Raw genomic sequence first — 17,621 nt, 5'->3', positions numbered from 1 at the left:
TAACCCCTTTGTCCCACAACACACACTGTTCCTCAGGGCCCCTGACACACACAAAGACACAGACACAGAACTGCCCCCCGTAATTTATCCCCAGATAGGAAATCTGGCCACATAACCGGGACCTGCTCTGTAAAGAGAGTAACTCAGGGATGCCTGGGTGGCTCAGTGGATTAGGCATCTGCCTTCAGCCCAGGTCCTGATCCCGGGATCCTGGGATCAGCAGGGAGCCTGCTTCACTCTCGGCCTCTGCCTGCCACTTCCCCTGCTTGTATGCTCTTTCTCTCTCTCTCTCTCTCTCTCTCTCTGACAAATAAATAAAATCTTAAAAAAAAATTAATACAGTGAATGACTCAGAGCAAAAGGAGACTGTGAGGCCATTTGTCAACAAATTATTCAGAATTTCAGGAAAGTGATGGCAGAGCACTTGACCCAGCAAGCTAAGGGTCATTATGAGACTGGGGCCCTGTTGAATGGCTCAGACCCTCTGCTTCACCAGGGGGCTCCCCCATTGGCCCAGGAGAATGGGACAGAGCCAGGTGCATGTGGAGGGATCCGGAGGTCCGGGGGCCGGTACAGGTGGGAGAAGGGGGACCTGCGGCATGGATATGGTATCCAGGCCTTCCCACCACCCCCCAACTCATTCTCACTCACCTTGGAGAAGCCCATGGCTATTCAGGTCTCCAGGGGCTGTGACCTGGTGAGAGAGGAACAAGTGTATGCAGGAGTCTTCAGAGAAGCAGCCTCCCCACCACCCATGGAAAGTCTCTCTGGCTCCCTCCCCAGGCCCCAGCTCCCTCCCCAGGCCTCCACCGAGCCATCACCTTCTCACAGATTCTCCCAGCTGAGGTTTCTGAGGTTTCTGCTTCTGAGAAAGAGCCACTCTCTTAAGAAGAAGGAGGGAGGAGGGAGGAAGTTGGAGCCTGCCCTAAAGGCAGGATGTGGGGCTGTGTGTGTGTTTGACACAGAGACAGAAGCAAATGACAGGCAGGGAGACCCAAGGGCGTGAAAGGGGGTGGGTGGGCACAGCTCTAGCCTAAGCCCCTCCACACCCCGAGCTAGGGCAGGAATCTCAGAGCCTGGAAACAGGCCCCTTCCCCAATCTCATCAGCCTGGGATGAGGGAGGGGCAGTGGGAAAGTCCAGACTTGGGAAAGCACACAGAGATGTTCTCTGAGCTCTGGAAAATGAAGTCATCCAGTTGGGAGGTTAAGGTCCTGAGGAATGCTGGCCAGGTCACACGGAGTGGAGTGGATCCCAGCACCAAAGTCCAGAGAAGGTTCCAAGAACCTCCCGGCCCAGGGGTAGCAGGACCTGCTGGACCCCTGGGGTGGGCCCACCAGGCAGGGCACCCATGGGGTGCGCTGCAGGGATGGCTGGAGCTGATGCCCAGCTGCCAGGGGGCAGGGTGAAGCCCTCAGGAGAGGCTGAACGTGCCTTGCTGTCAGCCTAGGCCCGGATGACCAGGCGATCCTGAGCTCTCCTGGGGCCGAGGGATGTCATGGTCCTGCTGCCCTCAGGCACCTGAGTGTGGCGGGGCAGAGGGGGGACCTCCCAGGCGCCAGGCAGTCCTCGCACGCATGGCTTACCCCCAGCTCCCCCTGCAACCCCGCTCTGGCGCCAAAGCCCCTCCCAGTTCAGCACAGCCTCTGTCTTTCCGCTGTATGGGCGCCCGGGGCTCACACAAAAAAGTACTCAAGCCAAGGGTGCTTAAACTGCAGAAATGTTATCATCTCCCACTTCTGCAGGCCCCGCCAGGACTGGCTCACAAAAACCACCATCTGCAGCCATTTTGTGTTTCGTTGCGGACTGTGCCATTTTCTTTATGGTTTTAGTGAGAAAGAATTCACATACAATTCACCCATCCAAATGTATGATTTTCATCACCTCAAGGAGAAATCCCATACCCCTTAGCCAGAACCCCCAGATCCCAAAACCCCACCCCCACCAGTCCCAGGCAACCCCTCATCTACTATCTGTCTCCAGATTGCCCCCATTCTGGACATTTCATATAAATGGAGTCACATGGAAATGGTCACACTACGTGACCTTTGTGTCCAGCTCCCTGCACGCAGCAGTGTTTTCAATCCATGTTGGTGGCGACATGTATGAGAACTTCATTCCTGGGACGCTTGGGGGGCTCAGTCGGTTAAGCCTCTGCCTTCTGCTCGGGTCATGATCCCGGGGTCGTGGGATCGAGTCCCGCATCGGGCTCCCTGATTATCGGGAAGCCTGCTTCTCCCTCTCCCTCAGCTGCACTCGCGCTCGCTCTCTCTCAAACAAACAAATAAAATCTTACAAAAAAAGAACTTCACTCCTTTTTATGGCTGAATAATATTCCGTCGCAGGAGTCTGCCACCTTACATAGCCGTTCCCCTGCGGATGGGACATTCGGGTTGTTTCTACCTTTTGGCCATTATGAATCCTGTCTTTCGTGAGCACATGTGTGCAGGTTTCTGTAGACAGGTTTTTCCTTCTCTTGGGTAGACACTTAGGAGAGGAATGTCTGACTCATGGTAACTGTTTCAAAGTTACTGCACCGTTTTATATCCCAGCAGCAGCAGGAGAGGGTTCCAGTCCCTCCAGCACTTACGATGATGTTGTTTTGAGTTCAGCCACCGAAGTGGGTGTGAAATAGCCCCCCCGCCGTGTGGTCTGCAGTTGCTTTCCCCTTAGGACGAGTGACCTAGAGCAGCTCTCAGGTGCTTGCTGACCACTGGGGCATCTTCCTTGGAGGAGTGTCTATTCTGATTCTCTGCCCCTTTTTAAACGGGGTTATTACCCTTCTTGCAATGACATTGTATTTAAGAGTATGTTATATATTCCGGATACAAGTCTCTTCTCACATATATCCTTTGCAAATGTGGTCTCCCATTTTGTGGGTGGTCTTTTCATTCCTTATGGTGTCCTTTGAAGCACAGATGGGACCATGCCATTAAAAAATAAATAAAACTAATAATTTGGGGGCGCCTGGGTGGCTCAGTGGGTTAAAGCCTCTGCCTTCGGCTCAGGTCATGATCTCAGGGTCCTGGGATCGAGCCCCGCATCGGGCTCTCTGCTCAGCAGGGAGTCTGCTTCCTCTTCTCTCTCTCTGCCTGCCTCTCTGCCTACTTGTGATTTCTGTCAAATAAATAAAATCTTAAAAAAAAACCCTAATAACTTGATGTGACATTTTCCTGAAGTATACTTAATATATTTTTAAAAGCTAGAGAAGTTTCCACGGAGCAATGATAGCACAGATTTCACCTTGGACACTGGTCCTCTGAGCTCCCTGGCCGACTTTTAGGTTCCCCTCTCTGCTTTCTTCTCCCACTCATTCTCTCTCCATCTGCTGCCCCACTGCCCATCAACTCTGAACCCCACCTTCGTCTACAAAACAGAGTGAGATTCAGGTCTATCAAGCTCTTGTGGCCAAACTCATGCCAGGTCCATCTGTGCTCAGAAGCAATGAGGGGCTTTCATTTTCTTTGTCCTCCTGTACGGGGGCTCGTAAGATTTTAAAATACAAGTTTCCTCCTCCACCTATTTTGAAAGGATCCTGACAGGGGCCCGGACTTCTGGATTTCCGGCAGCTTAGGATCCAGGTCATGGACTGGTTGAAGACCTCTGGTTGTTGCCCTCCTACTGGTCCGCTTGTTGCAGCCCACCACCACCCGACCCCCTCCCCCGACTGACTGACAGGCAGGCAACCTCCCTGCATTCTGGGACTTCCGCCCTCAGCCCCCACCCCAGGCAGCCCTGTGGGCTGGAGGGCAACCCAAGAAATGGTGCCTAAGTGCCCCCACACATAGACCAGGGCCATCAATCTGACTCTACTGGGAATGTCAAGCGCTTGGCCCCTAGGAGGGAGAACATGGCAGAGACACAGGAAAACCACAGGACAGGGTTCCCAGCTGCTGTCCCAGCTCCCTTGCCCACCCCCAAGCTTACTCAAATGCAGACTTTTGCCCCCACCCCATTCAAGGTGAGGGTGTGAGGTCTGCAAGTTTGTTTTTGTTCGTTTGTTTCATTCATGTTTTTTGAGGTCTGCGTTTTTTGGTTGTTGGGGTTTTTTTTGAGGTCTGCGTTTTTAAGTTCCCTAGGTGATTCGGATGTAGAATATTCCAGAAGTATAGCTCCAGAGGCACTGATTTAGATCCTGAGTTCTGCGGGGAGTTGTGGCGGGGGTGAGTGAGGTGGCCCACCCACTATCACCCAGAGGTGCTGAGGAAGCAGTGCCCTGGACTGGGGAGAGCTAAGCCCACCCTGCACAGAGCTGAGGAGAATCCCAGAGTTCTCCTTGAGGGAAGCGGCAGACACTCCGGTGTGGAGGCACGGAGGGGATTTGTAGGGCTAGGAGGGTGTTCTGTTGAGCGGGGACAGTACTGGGTACAGAGTGGTGACCAGAAAGCAGGTGCATGGGGCTTAGGTTGTGGAGGGTCGCCTGGGTGGCCACTGATGTCACCCAAGATACACCCACGTGTGCTCAGGGGTAGCTTCAGGGCTGGGTCTGGGGTCTCCAACCCTGTGGCATTGACCAGTGTCTTGGAAGCGGGACAGAGTGGGACATTCCTGGGAAACTCTGAGCAGCGGGTGGAGACAGAGGCAGGGGTTCAGTTTCCCAGTCAGGCCGTTCCTCCAAAGCCCGAACAGCCCAGAGCTGCTCCTGAGAGCCACTGTCGCCCTGGAGGGGGTGGTTAAGGCTTCCCTCCGCGGCAGCTGCGCTCTAAGAAACACCAGCTATTCAGGGAAAAGGAGCGTCCGCTGGGAGGACAGCGCACTGGTACCCCTGCAACCGCGCAGGTGGGGCAGGGGAGGCGACGCGGTACACCTGACCTGCCCAGTCTAAGCGCCAGCTCTTTCTCCCCCGTCTCCAAGGCTTAGCTCCAACCACATGCTCCCAGCTGCCTCCCGCAGAGTCCCGCCCCTGGGAAGAGAGGATGCACCTCCGCAGGGACTCAGGACCACCCCCCAAACACACACACAGACCCTCAGTGGGAGACCGGTCCCCCTTAAGGGGAGGCGACGCCCCCCACCAGCAGGGCCAGAAGGGACAGCAGGAAGGACAGCGACGGCCTCCCTGAGGCCTCATTGATTTCGCAAGAGCAATCGCAGGTCCCGGGTTCCAGGGTCGCTTTGGGGGGCCTGGGGGAATGTGGACCGGCGCTGGGGGCCGGGCAGTCCAGCCACTTGGGGCCCATGGGCTGGGGGGAGTCAGGCTCGGCCTTGACGCTGCCCTTGGGAAAGCGCCAGTAGTGGGCGCCCTTGAAGAAGTAGGTGTCACCTGCACGGGAGAGAGGAGACACTTCGGGGCCGGTCCAGGCTGCTTCTCCCACGGCGCCGCGTCTCTCCCGAGAGCTCTCGGAAAACCCCGGGATGACCCCTCTCCCCGTGCCCAGGGCCTCCAGCCCCTCCCAGCACCCTCTCCCACCTGCGTTGCTGACGCTGACATCGTCCGGGGCGTGAGGCGCCCCTTCCCAAAGACTCAGGTCGCGGGGGTAGCCGGGGTCTGGGCGCGCCGCCGCCTCGTCGTAGCGCCAGTAGCGCCCGCCCCGGATCAGGTAGGTCTTCCCGTTCAGCGGCCACGAGAACACGGCGTCCACCTCCTCTCCCGCCGGCAGCCCCAGCTCGGTGAGCGGCCGCGGGGCGCCCTCCAGCTGCCGGTCCTGGAACACCCAGAACTGGGGGCCTGCGGGGCGGGGGCGGGGAGGGCCGCTCAGGTGAGCAGGTGCGCCCCCGCCCCCATCCCGCGCGGGCCCCAGCGCTGTCCCGGCCCCCACTCACCGCTGAACAGCAGGATGCGGCCGTCGGGATGCCGGGCGTAGGCGGCCTGGATGACCTTCACCTCCACCGGCAGCCCCTCCCAGAAGCGGTGGAGCCGCGCGGGCCGGGGGGACACCAGCTGGCCCGAGGGCTGCAGGCGCCAGAACCAGGGGCCTGTGGTGGGAAAGGGGCGGGCGTGGGGGCATGAGACGGCAACAGATCTCCCTCCCGGCGCGTGGCTCGGGTACAGTGGCCTTGCTTTGTGGTTTTAGCCTTTAAAGTGCTGCATCCTGGGGGGAAAAAAACCAACTCTGTGGGGTCGGGAGATCCGGAGTGACTGACTCACCTTTGAAGAAGAATATCTCACCACGGATGTTAGCAATGGCGTCGAAATTGCCGTCACATCGGTCGGGGACGGGAAGAGAGGGGCTAGGGAGGAAAGGAGACGTGAGCTGAGAGGGGCCGGGGCTCCTGGTCTATTGGCTTAACTGTTAGGACAGTCCTATGGGTTAGGGACGCTCACTATGCCCATCTCACCAAGGACCACCCTGAGGTTAGGGACTTCACCCCGGGTGGTGCAGCTGGAGGGGACTCACCTGTCGGGGGGCAGGGCAGGGGGCGGGGGAGCAGGGGCCAGGGGTTTCCTTGTGGGCTTATCGTAGGGGGTTTCGGGCACCTTCCCTGTGGAGAGAAAGTCAGCAAGGCCTGAGTTGCCTGCCTTGCTGCAGCGGAGGCCGCGGGCAGAGCACTCCTCTCCTGCCCCCATACCGTAGAGCTGCTGCAGGCCTTCGCGGTCATCCTGGGACAGGCGGTACTTGTGGGGTTCGCCAACCGGGCCCTGGTAGAAGGGCCTCATAATCGAGTTGGGTGCTGAGGAGTGGCCCAGGCCCAGGGCGTGGCCAAACTCATGGACAGCCACAGCGAACAGGTCAGTCCCCTCGCCATCTGGGGAAGGAGGGAACTTGGACTAGACCTGTGCCCCTCCCCCACACCGGGAAGGGAGGCAGTCTGGAAGCCCCTGGGTGGGGCCTGCCTGGCAGAGAGGAGCAACCAGGAGACCCTCCAGAGATGGCTGTCCCCAGACCCTTCCGCGAGCCATTTTGTCCTTCTTGTGTGCGTTCACTTATTTGGTAGATTTTTTTTTTTAGTAGCCTTATTTGGCAGTTCTGGAAACTTGGGTACCAGGCTGAAGAGACCCACTGAAGAGGTTAGGAGGAGACAGTCTAGACAGAGGAAGCCGGCCCTCAGGCAGGGAAGCCTGTCCATAAGGAACACTCTGACGGAAACAGGAACATAGGGATGCATTTCTCTCTCTCTCTCTCTCTCTCTCTCTCTCTCAGAAGCCCCAGTCCCTGGAGTTTCCCTCCTCTCGGCTTGTCTGTGGTCAGAACTCCCCTCCCATGGTCTCCTCAGCCTCTGTCCCCAAGACCTTCACTCCGCTCCCACCCTCATGGCACTCCCCCTCTTCCCATGCGCACCCCTCCAGCGCCCCCACCCCTCAGTCCTCTGTCACCCTCCCCCATCTCCCCCTTCCCACAGCCTCCACCCTTCCCCTGCCTCCCCAGGGTCCCGGCTGCCTTCCTGCCTCTACAGTCCATCCACCTCCTCCGGCAGGCACTCTCAGACCACAGCCTGCTGGCCCTGGCAGCCAGCCTCGTACCCAGCCTCTCTGACCACAGCCTCTTCCTTGGGGACCAGCCTGGGCGCCAGGATGAGCCTCTTTACGCTCCCAGTTGCTGGCCAAATCCCAGCTCCTCATCGATCCACGGGCCAGCTCCTGCTCCTGCTGCTGAGAGGCCAAGAGACCACGACAGCAAGATGGCAAGAGAGGCAAGCAGCCACCCAAGGAGGCACGATGTCCACAGATGCTGATCTACTGCATGCAAATCTCTAACTCGGGCCAGTGCTGCTGAAAGTGGGTTTATTGGAAGGGACCTGGTGATCCGAAAAGCAAATTTCTCTCAACCCCTAAGGGCTTCTGGATGAGAGTATAAGAAAGAAATGGGTGAGCAAGTCTTAAGAAGAGCAGTGAGTACTTGTCCACATTTTCCTCTCATAAAACCCCTTCTTCCTGTCCTCATTTGATGGGTGGGAAACTGAGGCACAGGGAGGTCAAGTCCAATGACGGTATAGCCAAGTCCTCTGCCTACATCGTGCTGCCTTTCAGCAGTGACTTCAGATGGTCTGGGTCAAACTGCACAGGTACTGAAGGATTTTGTTGGCTGTGGGTTTTCTTATTGCCCTGGAGCCTTTTTCTGAGAAACAGGAGGAAGTTTGGTGTCCACATCAAGTAGATGTCCTTCTTCCCTCACCTCACCCCTCCTATCCCTGCTTTGCCTCTCCTTTGGCCACACCCTTCCTTGCATCTTCCCCTGCTTTGCAGCTGGGGGAAGACACACCACTGCAGCCCCAGCCATGAGATCCCAGGTGCCCTTTCTTCGGGGTCCTCGACACCTCCGCTTAGCTCTCCTCTAGACCTCAATGGACAGCTCCTCTTTGCTCTCCACTAGCCTGAATGCCAGGCACATGGCCCCTCAGGCTGCACCCTAGCTCTGGCCCCCAACTCTTAGGTGACAAATGCTGACAAATGTGTTTCCTATTTCATCAAGACAGGCCATCCGATGTAATCTGTAACTTCCTGTGTGCCTGGGCAGACAGCTCCACCTCCCCCACGCTCACCTCCTGCCCTGCCCTGTCCTATGCAAGGACCTCACTTCACTTACCTCCAAAAGGATAAGGACAATGCCCCACCCATCCCTCCATCCATCCCTGCATCCATGTGTCTAAGGATGTCTATGTCTATCCATCCTTCCATTCATGCATGCATCCATCCATCCACCTGTCCATACATCCATCCACCCATCCATTTGTCCATCCATCCATCCATCAATCTATCCATCCATCCATCCACTTGTCCATCCATCCATCCTTCCATTCATGCATGCATGCATGCATTCATCCATCCACCTGTCCATCCATCCATCCATCCATCCACTGTCCATCCATCCATCAATCTATCCATCCACCCATCCACTTGTCCATCCATCCATCCTTCCATTCATGCATGCATGCATCCATCCATCCACCTATCCATCCATCCATCCATCAATCTATCCATCCATCCATCCACTTGTCCATCCCATCAATGTATCCATCCATCCATCCATCCATCCACCTGTCCATCCATCCATCCATCCACTTGTCCATCCATCCATCAATCTATCCATCTATCCATCCACTTGTCCATCCATCCATCAATCTATCCATCCATCCATCCACTTGTCCATCCATCCATTCATCAATCCATCCATCCATCCATCCATCCATCCATCCACTTGTCCATCCATCCATCCATCTATCCATCCATCCACCTATCCATCCATCGATCTATCTATGCATGAATCCATTCATCCATTCCCCATCTCTTTCTTTCTGTTGGCTCACCCAGCATCACGAAGTGCTCAAGTCTCCCTCATCCTAAGCCACCCCAGTACCTATCTGCCCACCTCCACCCCCCTGACCTTCCCTAGCAAGTTCTGTGGTCAGTGGTCTAAACTCAGTCTTCACTTCCTCAGCCCCTCTCACGCCTCACTTCACGCTGGTCAGGACTCCTCCCCCACCCGCCAAGTCTGTAGGCCCCAAGGTCACTTTGTCCATAGATGATCAAATCCAGGCCCATGTAACATACTGGCCTGGTTGCTGCCCTGCCCACTGCTGCCTGAGTCCTTCGTCACTCTCATTCCTGGTCACCTGTGGACATGTTCTTTCTGCATTTCCCTTGGTTCCTCCTCTCTTTCTCTCCTCCCCTTCACTGTGGGGCTCTCCACAGCTCTGTGCTTGACCTTCACGTCCTACACTCCCCTCCCGGAACCTTACCAACCTCTGAATGCCACCGGACCAGCTCATAGCAGCTGGCCACGAGTGGAGTGCTACTGTGTGCAGGGCTCGTGCTGACAGCTATAGGGGAATTACAAGCCCACCTGCCAGCAGGCACTATTATAATCCCCATTTCTCAGATGACGAAACTGAGCCCTGACCGGAGTTCGCTTCTAGCCAGTGTGCTTAAATGCTGCGTTATACAACCTCACTTCTGTGGATGCTATGGGTACCTCGTCCAAGTCAGACCCTGTGTGTCCCTCTCCTGGATGCCCCCTCCCCCGGAAAATGGCTTTCCCTCCTGCCAGCCTTCCTGCCATGGCTCACAGCCAACGGAACGGCAGCTTGCAGAGTGACTAGAAGACCTGGACCCCTGGCCTCCAGGCGGGACCAGCAATATGGGTCAGGCTGCTCTCAGCTGAGACCGCATCCTGACTTAGCTGCTTTCCCCAGCCCGCTTTTATTTCCCTTTCCCCCGAGAACATACCCTGAGAAACTGCTTGCACAAGAACTTTCATCTTGAGCTGTGCTAAAGGGGAACCTGACCCAAGTCTGAGAAGTCCCAGTTCTAGAGCAAGACACTTGACCATGAAAGCATCGCCCACATTGAATAGCCCACAAGGGCAGCCAACACGCAGCCAACCTGAACTCCCCTCTGCCTTCTGAGAGCCTGCCCTTCCTCCTCCAGGGTCCCCTGAACCATCACCCCTTCCTCCCACCCCCTCTGCCACCAGGGTTCAGTTAGACCCCACTCTTTGCCCGTCCCGACTCAACTGTCCTCTGACTCCCATCACCATCTTTTCTGGACCCTGCAGCCAGGGGCGTTTCCAGAATGCCAGACCTCCCATGGCTCCCATTCCCTTCCCCCATCCTCCCCATTCTGTCCCTGTGCTTCCAAGACCCTCTGTGTTATGAGACACACCATCCATCCGTCCTCTACAGCCTGCCTCCCAACACCGTATTTCAAACTCCCAGCCCCAGATGGCCCCCTGTGCCCCTCCCCCTGGCGACCTGGACTCAGCGAGCTCACTGACTTGCTCTTTTCTCTGCATCCTCCCCGTAGCCCCCCACACCCTGGGGGAACAGGACCTCATGTGCTAGTTGGCCCTCAGTATACATATGCGGGATGAACAAAGTCACCACTTCTAGGAAGCCCTGTCAGTCAAAGGCTTTGGGTAGGCCTCTCTTCTGAGCACTGGAGGCTAGAGGACTTCCTCTGCTAGGATTCCCCCAAGTTGCATCATCGTGTGTAGCAACTGCCGGTTACTATTCTGACTCAGCTGCTGGAAGGAGCTGTTTTCATCTCTTTAAGTCCGCAGCTCAGGGCTGGGACGCCTGAGAGGCCTCGGTGATGGGTAATTTTCCGTGTCAACTTAGCCAGACTAGGGTGCCCAGTGGTTTAGTCAAACACCAATGTAGATGCTGTCATGTAGGTTATTTTGTAGACGTGATTAACATCTACAATCAGTGGACTGTAAGTAAAGCAGATTGTGGGCCATGGTGGGTGGGCCTCGTCTAAGCAGTTGAAGGCCCTAAGACCAAAACCTGAGGTTTCCCAGAGAGAAAGGAATTCTGCCTCCAGATTGCAACACAGAAATCACACCTGGGCTTCCAGCCACCTGGCTTGCTCTGAGGATATCAGACCCAGGACTGCAGCACTAACTCTCACTTGAATTCCCAGTCTTGCGTGCCTGTCCTACAGATTTTGGATTTGCCGGCCTCCACAATGCCGTGAGCCAATTCCTTGAAATAAATCACTGTCCACGCACACACACACAACCTACTGGTTCTGTTTCTCTGGAGAAGCCCAACCGCTATAGTCTCCATCAATACATGTGATTGAAACCGAATTCTTAAAGACAGACCTGGGGAGAGGATGTCTCAGAATAGGGAGATCATACCTTTTGAGCCGTAAGTCCAGGTTTCCTCATCATCAAAATGAGTGTCACCAGAGATGGGATGCTCCCCGGGGAAGAAGGCGTGGGCGAGGGTACCTCCCTGCCCGTCGAAGGGATAACTGTCCTGGTGATATGCCCGGGCGAAGTCGATGAGGATGTCGGGCTCTGTTGGGTCCTGAGAAACCAGCTCCTGGAATCTGAGGCCTGACTCAATGCCCCAGGTGCTCAGGGCATGGTGCATGAGGGTCCGCACTGTCTCCGAGGTCAGAGCTGAGTTCTGGGGGAAGGAGCGAACCCTGGGGAGACAGAAGGCAGCTGTTCCACACCGGGCCCAGCAGGCAGGCGGGCGGGGTGCGTCCCGGGACCTACCTCCATGTTAGGGTTCGCTTCTCCCACTTGCTGTTGCTCAGAGCGTATCGGCGCCGGCGCCGGCGGCGCCTGACCAGCTCGGCCACCCCCAGCACATCGGGCAGGGAGCAGCGGGGCCTCTGCATGGTGGCCACCGTCACGCGGTCTGGGAGAGAGGGTGTGGGGGGAAGGGGATCAGCAGTAGGACAACCTGCTCTACCCCGTTGTCTACCTGGTAGCTATCAGCTAACTTCCTACACGGACACACTGAGGCTTGGAGACGTTAAACAACTTGCCCAGGAAGCCCCATGGCTTGGATGTGAGCACGGGCTCTCCAAGTCTGGTAGACAGCTCAGGTCAAATTAGGACTCTGCTCTTCAGGGCAGTGTCACCCTCTTTACTGAGCCCTGGACGGACTGGCTGCCTCCATGTGGTGATCAGATCTGGGATCTGGGGCTCCTGCTTCCCTGGGCCCCGGTGCCTGGACTCTGGAGAAAGGAGCCCCGGGGCTGCTTGAGGATTCCTCTCATCGAGGCCGGAGCCCCTTGGAACATTGCTCATCCGTACCTCACACTCTAGGTCCCTATCCTCACCACACATCCTAAAGTCCAAAGCCCCCAGGTTTTGGGGTCTCCCCAGATTAGATCTCCCAGTCTCCCAGATTAGATCTGCCTGGAATCCCCTTTCCTAGCTCAGCTCCCTTCCCAGCTGTCCCCCCATCTTCAAATGAAGATCAAACCTCACCTCATTGGTTGAGGTGACAAAAAGTATCCAGTGGACAGGACAGAGAAAGGTCCTACCTCCCTTGTAGCTCGCCAGCATCCCCCAAGTTCTCTCTTCCCCACTCAGCGCTACCTCCAAAATATGTACCCTGGATTCAATTGCCTCCTTCCTGGTCTCCACTCCCACCCTCCAGTCTCCATCAGCAAGCAGAGGAAGCTTCAACTGTAAAGCCAATCCAATGGCCTCCCTCCTTCAAACCCTCCAGTGGTTTATCATGCTTGTAATCAATCCCAAACACCTTTCAACCATCGCCCCCCCCTCCAATTCCCAGTCAGGTTCTTGCTTAATTTTTTAATCCTCTTCTCGTCACAGGTACACCAGTTTGAGCCTACCACAGGGTCTTTGCACTTCCACCAGGACACTCTTCTCCCACATCTTCCCATGGCTGGCTCCTTCTACTTGCATCTTATGAGTTCTTTATGTCATGTGAGCTCCTCTCACCCCATGACACCTTCCAGAGTGATCTGCCCTGACTAGCATTTTATCTTCTTCAAAACACAAATAACTAACTGAAATTATCTCGCATATGTTTGTTCTCGAACTGTATGTGTGAGTCCCATGAGAGCAGGGACCTTTTCTGCTTTGTTCATCACTGCACCAGCAGAGCCTGAAATGGCCTTACACGTAAGAGATTCTTAGTAAATACTTATTGAAAAAGGAATGCCTGAGAATCTCATGGGTTTGGCCCCAAGACCAGCGTTTCGTAGATCCTGTGATTCAGGTGCACGCTGAGGTTTAGCTACTGCTGGCTAATGGTCAGGCTGGGTGCAGAGGCAGGGCTGGGGAGGGGTGGGGGTCCACCTACCCAGGATGCCTGTCTCAGGTAGGCCAGCAAACCTCTGCATGACCTTGATAGCATCCCTCAGCTTTGCAGGGCTCTGCAGCTGGGCTTGGGCAGGGTGGGGTGGTGGCAGATAGCCATAGCGAGTCAGCCAGTCCTAGACCAAAGGAGGGAACAGGTGAAGCGGAGTGAGTGGGAGAGACACCCCCTTCCTACCACCATTCTGGAAGCCCCCCCGCCTTGCCCCACATCCGGGCATCCGGAGCACAGGGGGGCCCAGCTGTCCCCAGGTGACCGCCTGTTGTCTATCTCAAAGCCCAAGCTCTCCAGCCCTGGGTTGTGTCCGCCCCAACAGTCCTGTCCTCCACCTCCCCATCCCTACCCCTCAACAGATCTTCAAATCCCAGCCCCCTAACAGATGGGGCCAAGAATCTGGGTTCCCCAGACCCCATCCCCAGTCACTCTCTGGCAACTGAATCAGCCCCCAGCCTCGTCCGGACCCCACCCCCACCCCGAAGATCCCAGGAACGTGAAGACCCCCCGCACTCACCACTCCCAGGCTCACGTCCTGCGCGGAGGGCTCCAGGGCGCTCACCGGCGACGGAGGCAGCAGCGGGAGCAGCAGCGCCAGGAGCCCAAGCATGCCCGCGGGGCTCGAGGGGGTCTGCCCAGGGCCGCTCTGGGGACCTACGCGAGGGGGTCTGGGGCCCGGAGAGGCTCGGGGAACCCCGCGCGAGGTAGGAGGGGTGGGCCGGAGCTCCGGAGGCCGCGCTGCGCGCCCGGGGTTCCTGGGAGGCACGACTCGAGGTACCCGGAGACGTCCCGCGGGGGGCCCAGGTGGGCCGGGTGGCCGCGGGTCCCGGGAGGGTGGAGAAGGCGCGAGAGGAGGCGGAGGTGCAGGCTCCGGGTGCGCGGCCGCGGCCTCTGGGTCCTCGGCCGGCTCCGCAGGACCCCGCGCTGCGCGGGCGGCCCCTCCCTCCGGGCGGGGCAGGGCGGCCGCAGCCGTTGAGCGGTAGCGACCCGGCGAGGCCAGTGGCCCAGCCTTTAGACGCCCAGCGAGCAGGGGGGAGCCGGCTTCTTGGACCGCGGGCGGCGCGGGTGAGGGGCGGCGAGGAACCCCCGCCGAGCGCCCCCGCCTCCCGTCCCTGGCCGCGCCCGCAAGTTTCTCTTCCCAGAATCCGGCTCCCCCGGGACTCTCCGCCGCACGGCTTGTTTCTGCTTTCTCCACCGCGCGCAGCCGGCCGGGTGAGGGGAGACTCCGGGGCGCCCCTCCCCACGCCGCCCCTGCCGGAGACCCCGAGGCCCGCCGCCAGAGGCTGGGACGCTTCCACTCTCCGCGGGGTCCAGGGCCCGCTACCCGCCTGGCTCCGCTGGCGCCCCGGCGTGTCCGCTGCCGCTGCCGGGGCTCGGCGCCTTCACTCCCCGAGCCCCGTGGGCTGTGCGGGGGCTCTGCGTCCGCGGGCCGGGGTCCGGGCCTCCCGGAGACGGCGCCCCCTCCCGCTGGTGTTAGCCGTGCAAGAGCCGGTGCCCCGCGCGCAGAGGCTGGAGCTGCAGCCCAGGGCGGGACGCGCAGCGCGGAGGAGGGGGTGAACCGGAGCGGATCCGACAGAGACCTGGGGACCCGCAGAGCCACGCCTCACCCCCGCCGGGGAAGCCCAGGGCTACAAGGCGGTGCCGCAGGAGACGGATGGGGAGGAATGGGGCGGGGGAGGGGACTTCCCGGCGAGGGCCGAAGGGCGTGCGGGTCCCACCGCTCTGTCTCTGCAGCAGGGCAGCGATGGGCGCCCTGTGGCTTAAATAAAATAAATAACGAGCAGGATGAGCGAGCTCCAGATACAAACTAAAACACAGAAATCCTGTATGCGTCCCCGCCAGCTGCGCTAACAAACCACCGCGGACCGGGTGCCGGAAACAACACGAATTTATTTCTGGAGGCTGGACGGCCAAGACCCAGGTGCCGGCAAGGTCTGATCTTCCGGCCAGTTCAGTCCCTCCGCTGGGCTTGCAGGTGGCTGCCCGGGGCTCGTGCCCACCTGGTCTTCCCTCTGCGCCCGGCAGCCCTGGCCCACATCTCCTCTCACCGCTAAGGGCACAGTCAGGCCACCCTCACGGCCTCGTTTTGCCTTCGTCGCCTCTGGAAAGGGCCTGCCTCTCAGAACAGTCACAGGCTGAGGTCCTAGGGATGAGGACCTCAACACCGCGGCTGGGGGTGGGGTGGGGTAAGAACACAGCACAGTCCGTGGTCAATCCCAAGTGCAACGAAAGCCTGCACTTCCCCTTCCCAGCTTCTCCTTGACCCTCCAACTCCTACCCCACTCAGGAGGCTTCCTGACACCAACTGTGTGTTGGGTTTTCCCCAAAGCAAAACATTATTTGGGACAGGGGCTGAGTGATTCCTGTTCCTGTGGTGCTGGATGTTACCACCCAGAAACCTTCCAAAGCCCAAACTTTGGAGAGTTTTATGGAGGCTTGTCACATAGGCACGCTCAACTAATAATTCAATCTCTGGTCCCTCTTCCCTCCCTGGGTGATGGGAGATGGGGCTGAATTTCCAGGCTTCCAGTCGTGGGTTGCTCATTTAGCCTCTGTCCAGGAGCTCTCCGGGAGTCACCTCCTTAGAATAAGACACTCCCATCCCCCAGGAAATTCCAAGGGACTTAGGAGCCCAGTGTCCGGAACTGGGGTCAAAGAGCAAATGTTAGAACAGAAGATGATTTTAGTGCTCTTACCTTTTAGGAAATTACAGGAGATTTAAGACCTCTGTGCTAAGACCCATATATGTATTTTCTTCTGTTATTTATCTCTCTCTCTCTCTCTCTCTCTCACACACACACACACACACACACGCCCCTAGTCTCTGGCCACACGACCCCTTGCAGCAAAATGATAGTACGGCACATTACTAGTATCCCATCCAGTTCTTGGGAACCATTCCAGTCCATCGTTCTCTTGCATGAAAACATCTCTCAGGGTGAGGCCGGTCACCGGGTTTGAAGTCCTCTCCTCGATCTGGTCAGGGTGCAGAAGCAGGAGTGCTCTCAGCACATGCATGGTTTTGCTTCGCCCTTATGGACATCCAGTATAATCGAGCTAAGACGACAACAGCATCTCTTGCTCGGAGCCTCCTTGGAGGGGTTCCTGGGGCGCTGGATTTCCCTTACGACATAACTCATTTAGTCATTACTTTATATCCCCACCCCGTTTTAGACAACCAATGCTTTAATTGCCTCTCCCAATTCTCTACCAAACCAGTCTCCGAGGAGGATATCTCTTTGCCCGCTGTGGGACATTACCGGCTGGCAGTGGTGGTTCTTGGTCTGAAGAAATGTTGGTCTCCGTTCTGGTTAGTTTCTGGCTCTCTGAGCACGTCCATCCACCTCTGGCTCAGCAAAGCCCGGTCCGGAGTCGGTGTCTCTTCCTGTGGGGACCCATCTGCCGCCTCCAGAATGACCACGGGCATCCCTGTGACGATGTGTCAGCACGTTCTGTAGTTCTGTAGCCTCTGTCCCTTCAGCAGGCAGAGGAACAGTTCCTACTGCCATTTCCCATCCTAGAAGCCATGGGGGGAGTGAGTGTCGATTCTGCCCCCCAGGCCCCCCCACATCCACTCATTCTGTGGACCCGGGCGGCCACGTTAGGTGAGTGCATGGGGATATCTGATTGTGGATTCCAGTCACCTTCCAAACCTGGAAGGGGGCTCTTCTGATGGGCTTCAACACACCCTACTTTCTTTAATGCACCCTGCAAATTCCCACAGTGATTTCCACGGGAGCGAGCCCCAGCTGGGCACCTCTGTAGTCAGCCGGGTTGCCACTGTCCTCCCGCCTGTGTGTCAGTAGAAACCAAAACATAAGGACTTTTTAACCCTGCTCAAGTCTTCCTTCACAGCTGGAAAAACAGCCCGCAATTCAGCCCACCGGACTGACTTGTTCATACCTTCCTTGATCAGAGTGGCCATCTTCCGAACAGGATGCTGTCAGTTCCCTTCAGAATGGCCATCCATGGGGCGCCTGGGTGGCTCAGTGGGTTAAGCCGCTGCCTTCGGCTCAGGTCATGATCTCAGGTTCCTGGGATCGAGTCCCGCATCGGGCTCTCTGCTCAGCAGGGAGCCTGCTTCCCTCTCTCTCTCTCTCTCTGCCTGCCTCTCTACTTGTGATCTCTCTCTGTCAAATAAATAAATAAAATCTTTTAAAAAAA

The 17,621-nt window shown here is 57.4% G+C and overlaps 2 protein-coding genes across 3 annotated transcripts; both read right to left on the bottom strand.

Annotated features, from left to right (window-relative positions):
• Nucleotides 1-291: 291 nt before the first annotated feature.
• Nucleotides 292-14,463, bottom strand: LOC116862895 (matrix metalloproteinase-25-like). Of its 2 annotated transcripts, none has more exons than XM_032850338.1 (10): nucleotides 13,975-14,463; nucleotides 13,449-13,581; nucleotides 11,882-12,026; nucleotides 11,516-11,808; nucleotides 6,507-6,683; nucleotides 6,335-6,419; nucleotides 6,085-6,167; nucleotides 5,760-5,912; nucleotides 5,407-5,664; nucleotides 292-694 (listed from the first exon to the last, which is right to left on the bottom strand). In XM_032850338.1, the coding sequence occupies exons 1-10, from the start codon at nucleotides 14,065-14,067 to the stop codon at nucleotides 669-671; spliced, it is 1,446 nt and encodes a 481-aa protein (XP_032706229.1). In that variant the 5' UTR covers nucleotides 14,068-14,463; the 3' UTR covers nucleotides 292-668. The 2 variants fall into 2 exon arrangements, with proteins under 2 accessions (XP_032706229.1, XP_032706228.1); XM_032850337.1 differs by lacking the exon at nucleotides 292-694 and adding an exon at nucleotides 4,789-5,259 and having other exon boundaries at nucleotides 13,975-14,218.
• Nucleotides 14,112-17,382, bottom strand: LOC116862899 (collagen alpha-1(I) chain-like). The gene is made up of 3 exons (XM_032850346.1): nucleotides 17,342-17,382; nucleotides 14,236-15,037; nucleotides 14,112-14,141 (listed from the first exon to the last, which is right to left on the bottom strand). Exons 1-3 carry the CDS (start codon nucleotides 17,380-17,382, stop codon nucleotides 14,112-14,114), a joined length of 873 nt encoding a protein of 290 aa, XP_032706237.1.
• Between the last annotated feature and the right edge of the window lie 239 nt (nucleotides 17,383-17,621).

Source organism: Lontra canadensis, unplaced genomic scaffold (genome assembly GCF_010015895.1).
Source record: "Lontra canadensis isolate GAN:19392208 unplaced genomic scaffold, GSC_riverotter_1.0 scaffold368, whole genome shotgun sequence".
NCBI lineage: Eukaryota > Metazoa > Chordata > Mammalia > Carnivora > Mustelidae > Lontra > Lontra canadensis.
This window is presented reverse-complemented; position numbering and strand designations above follow the sequence as displayed.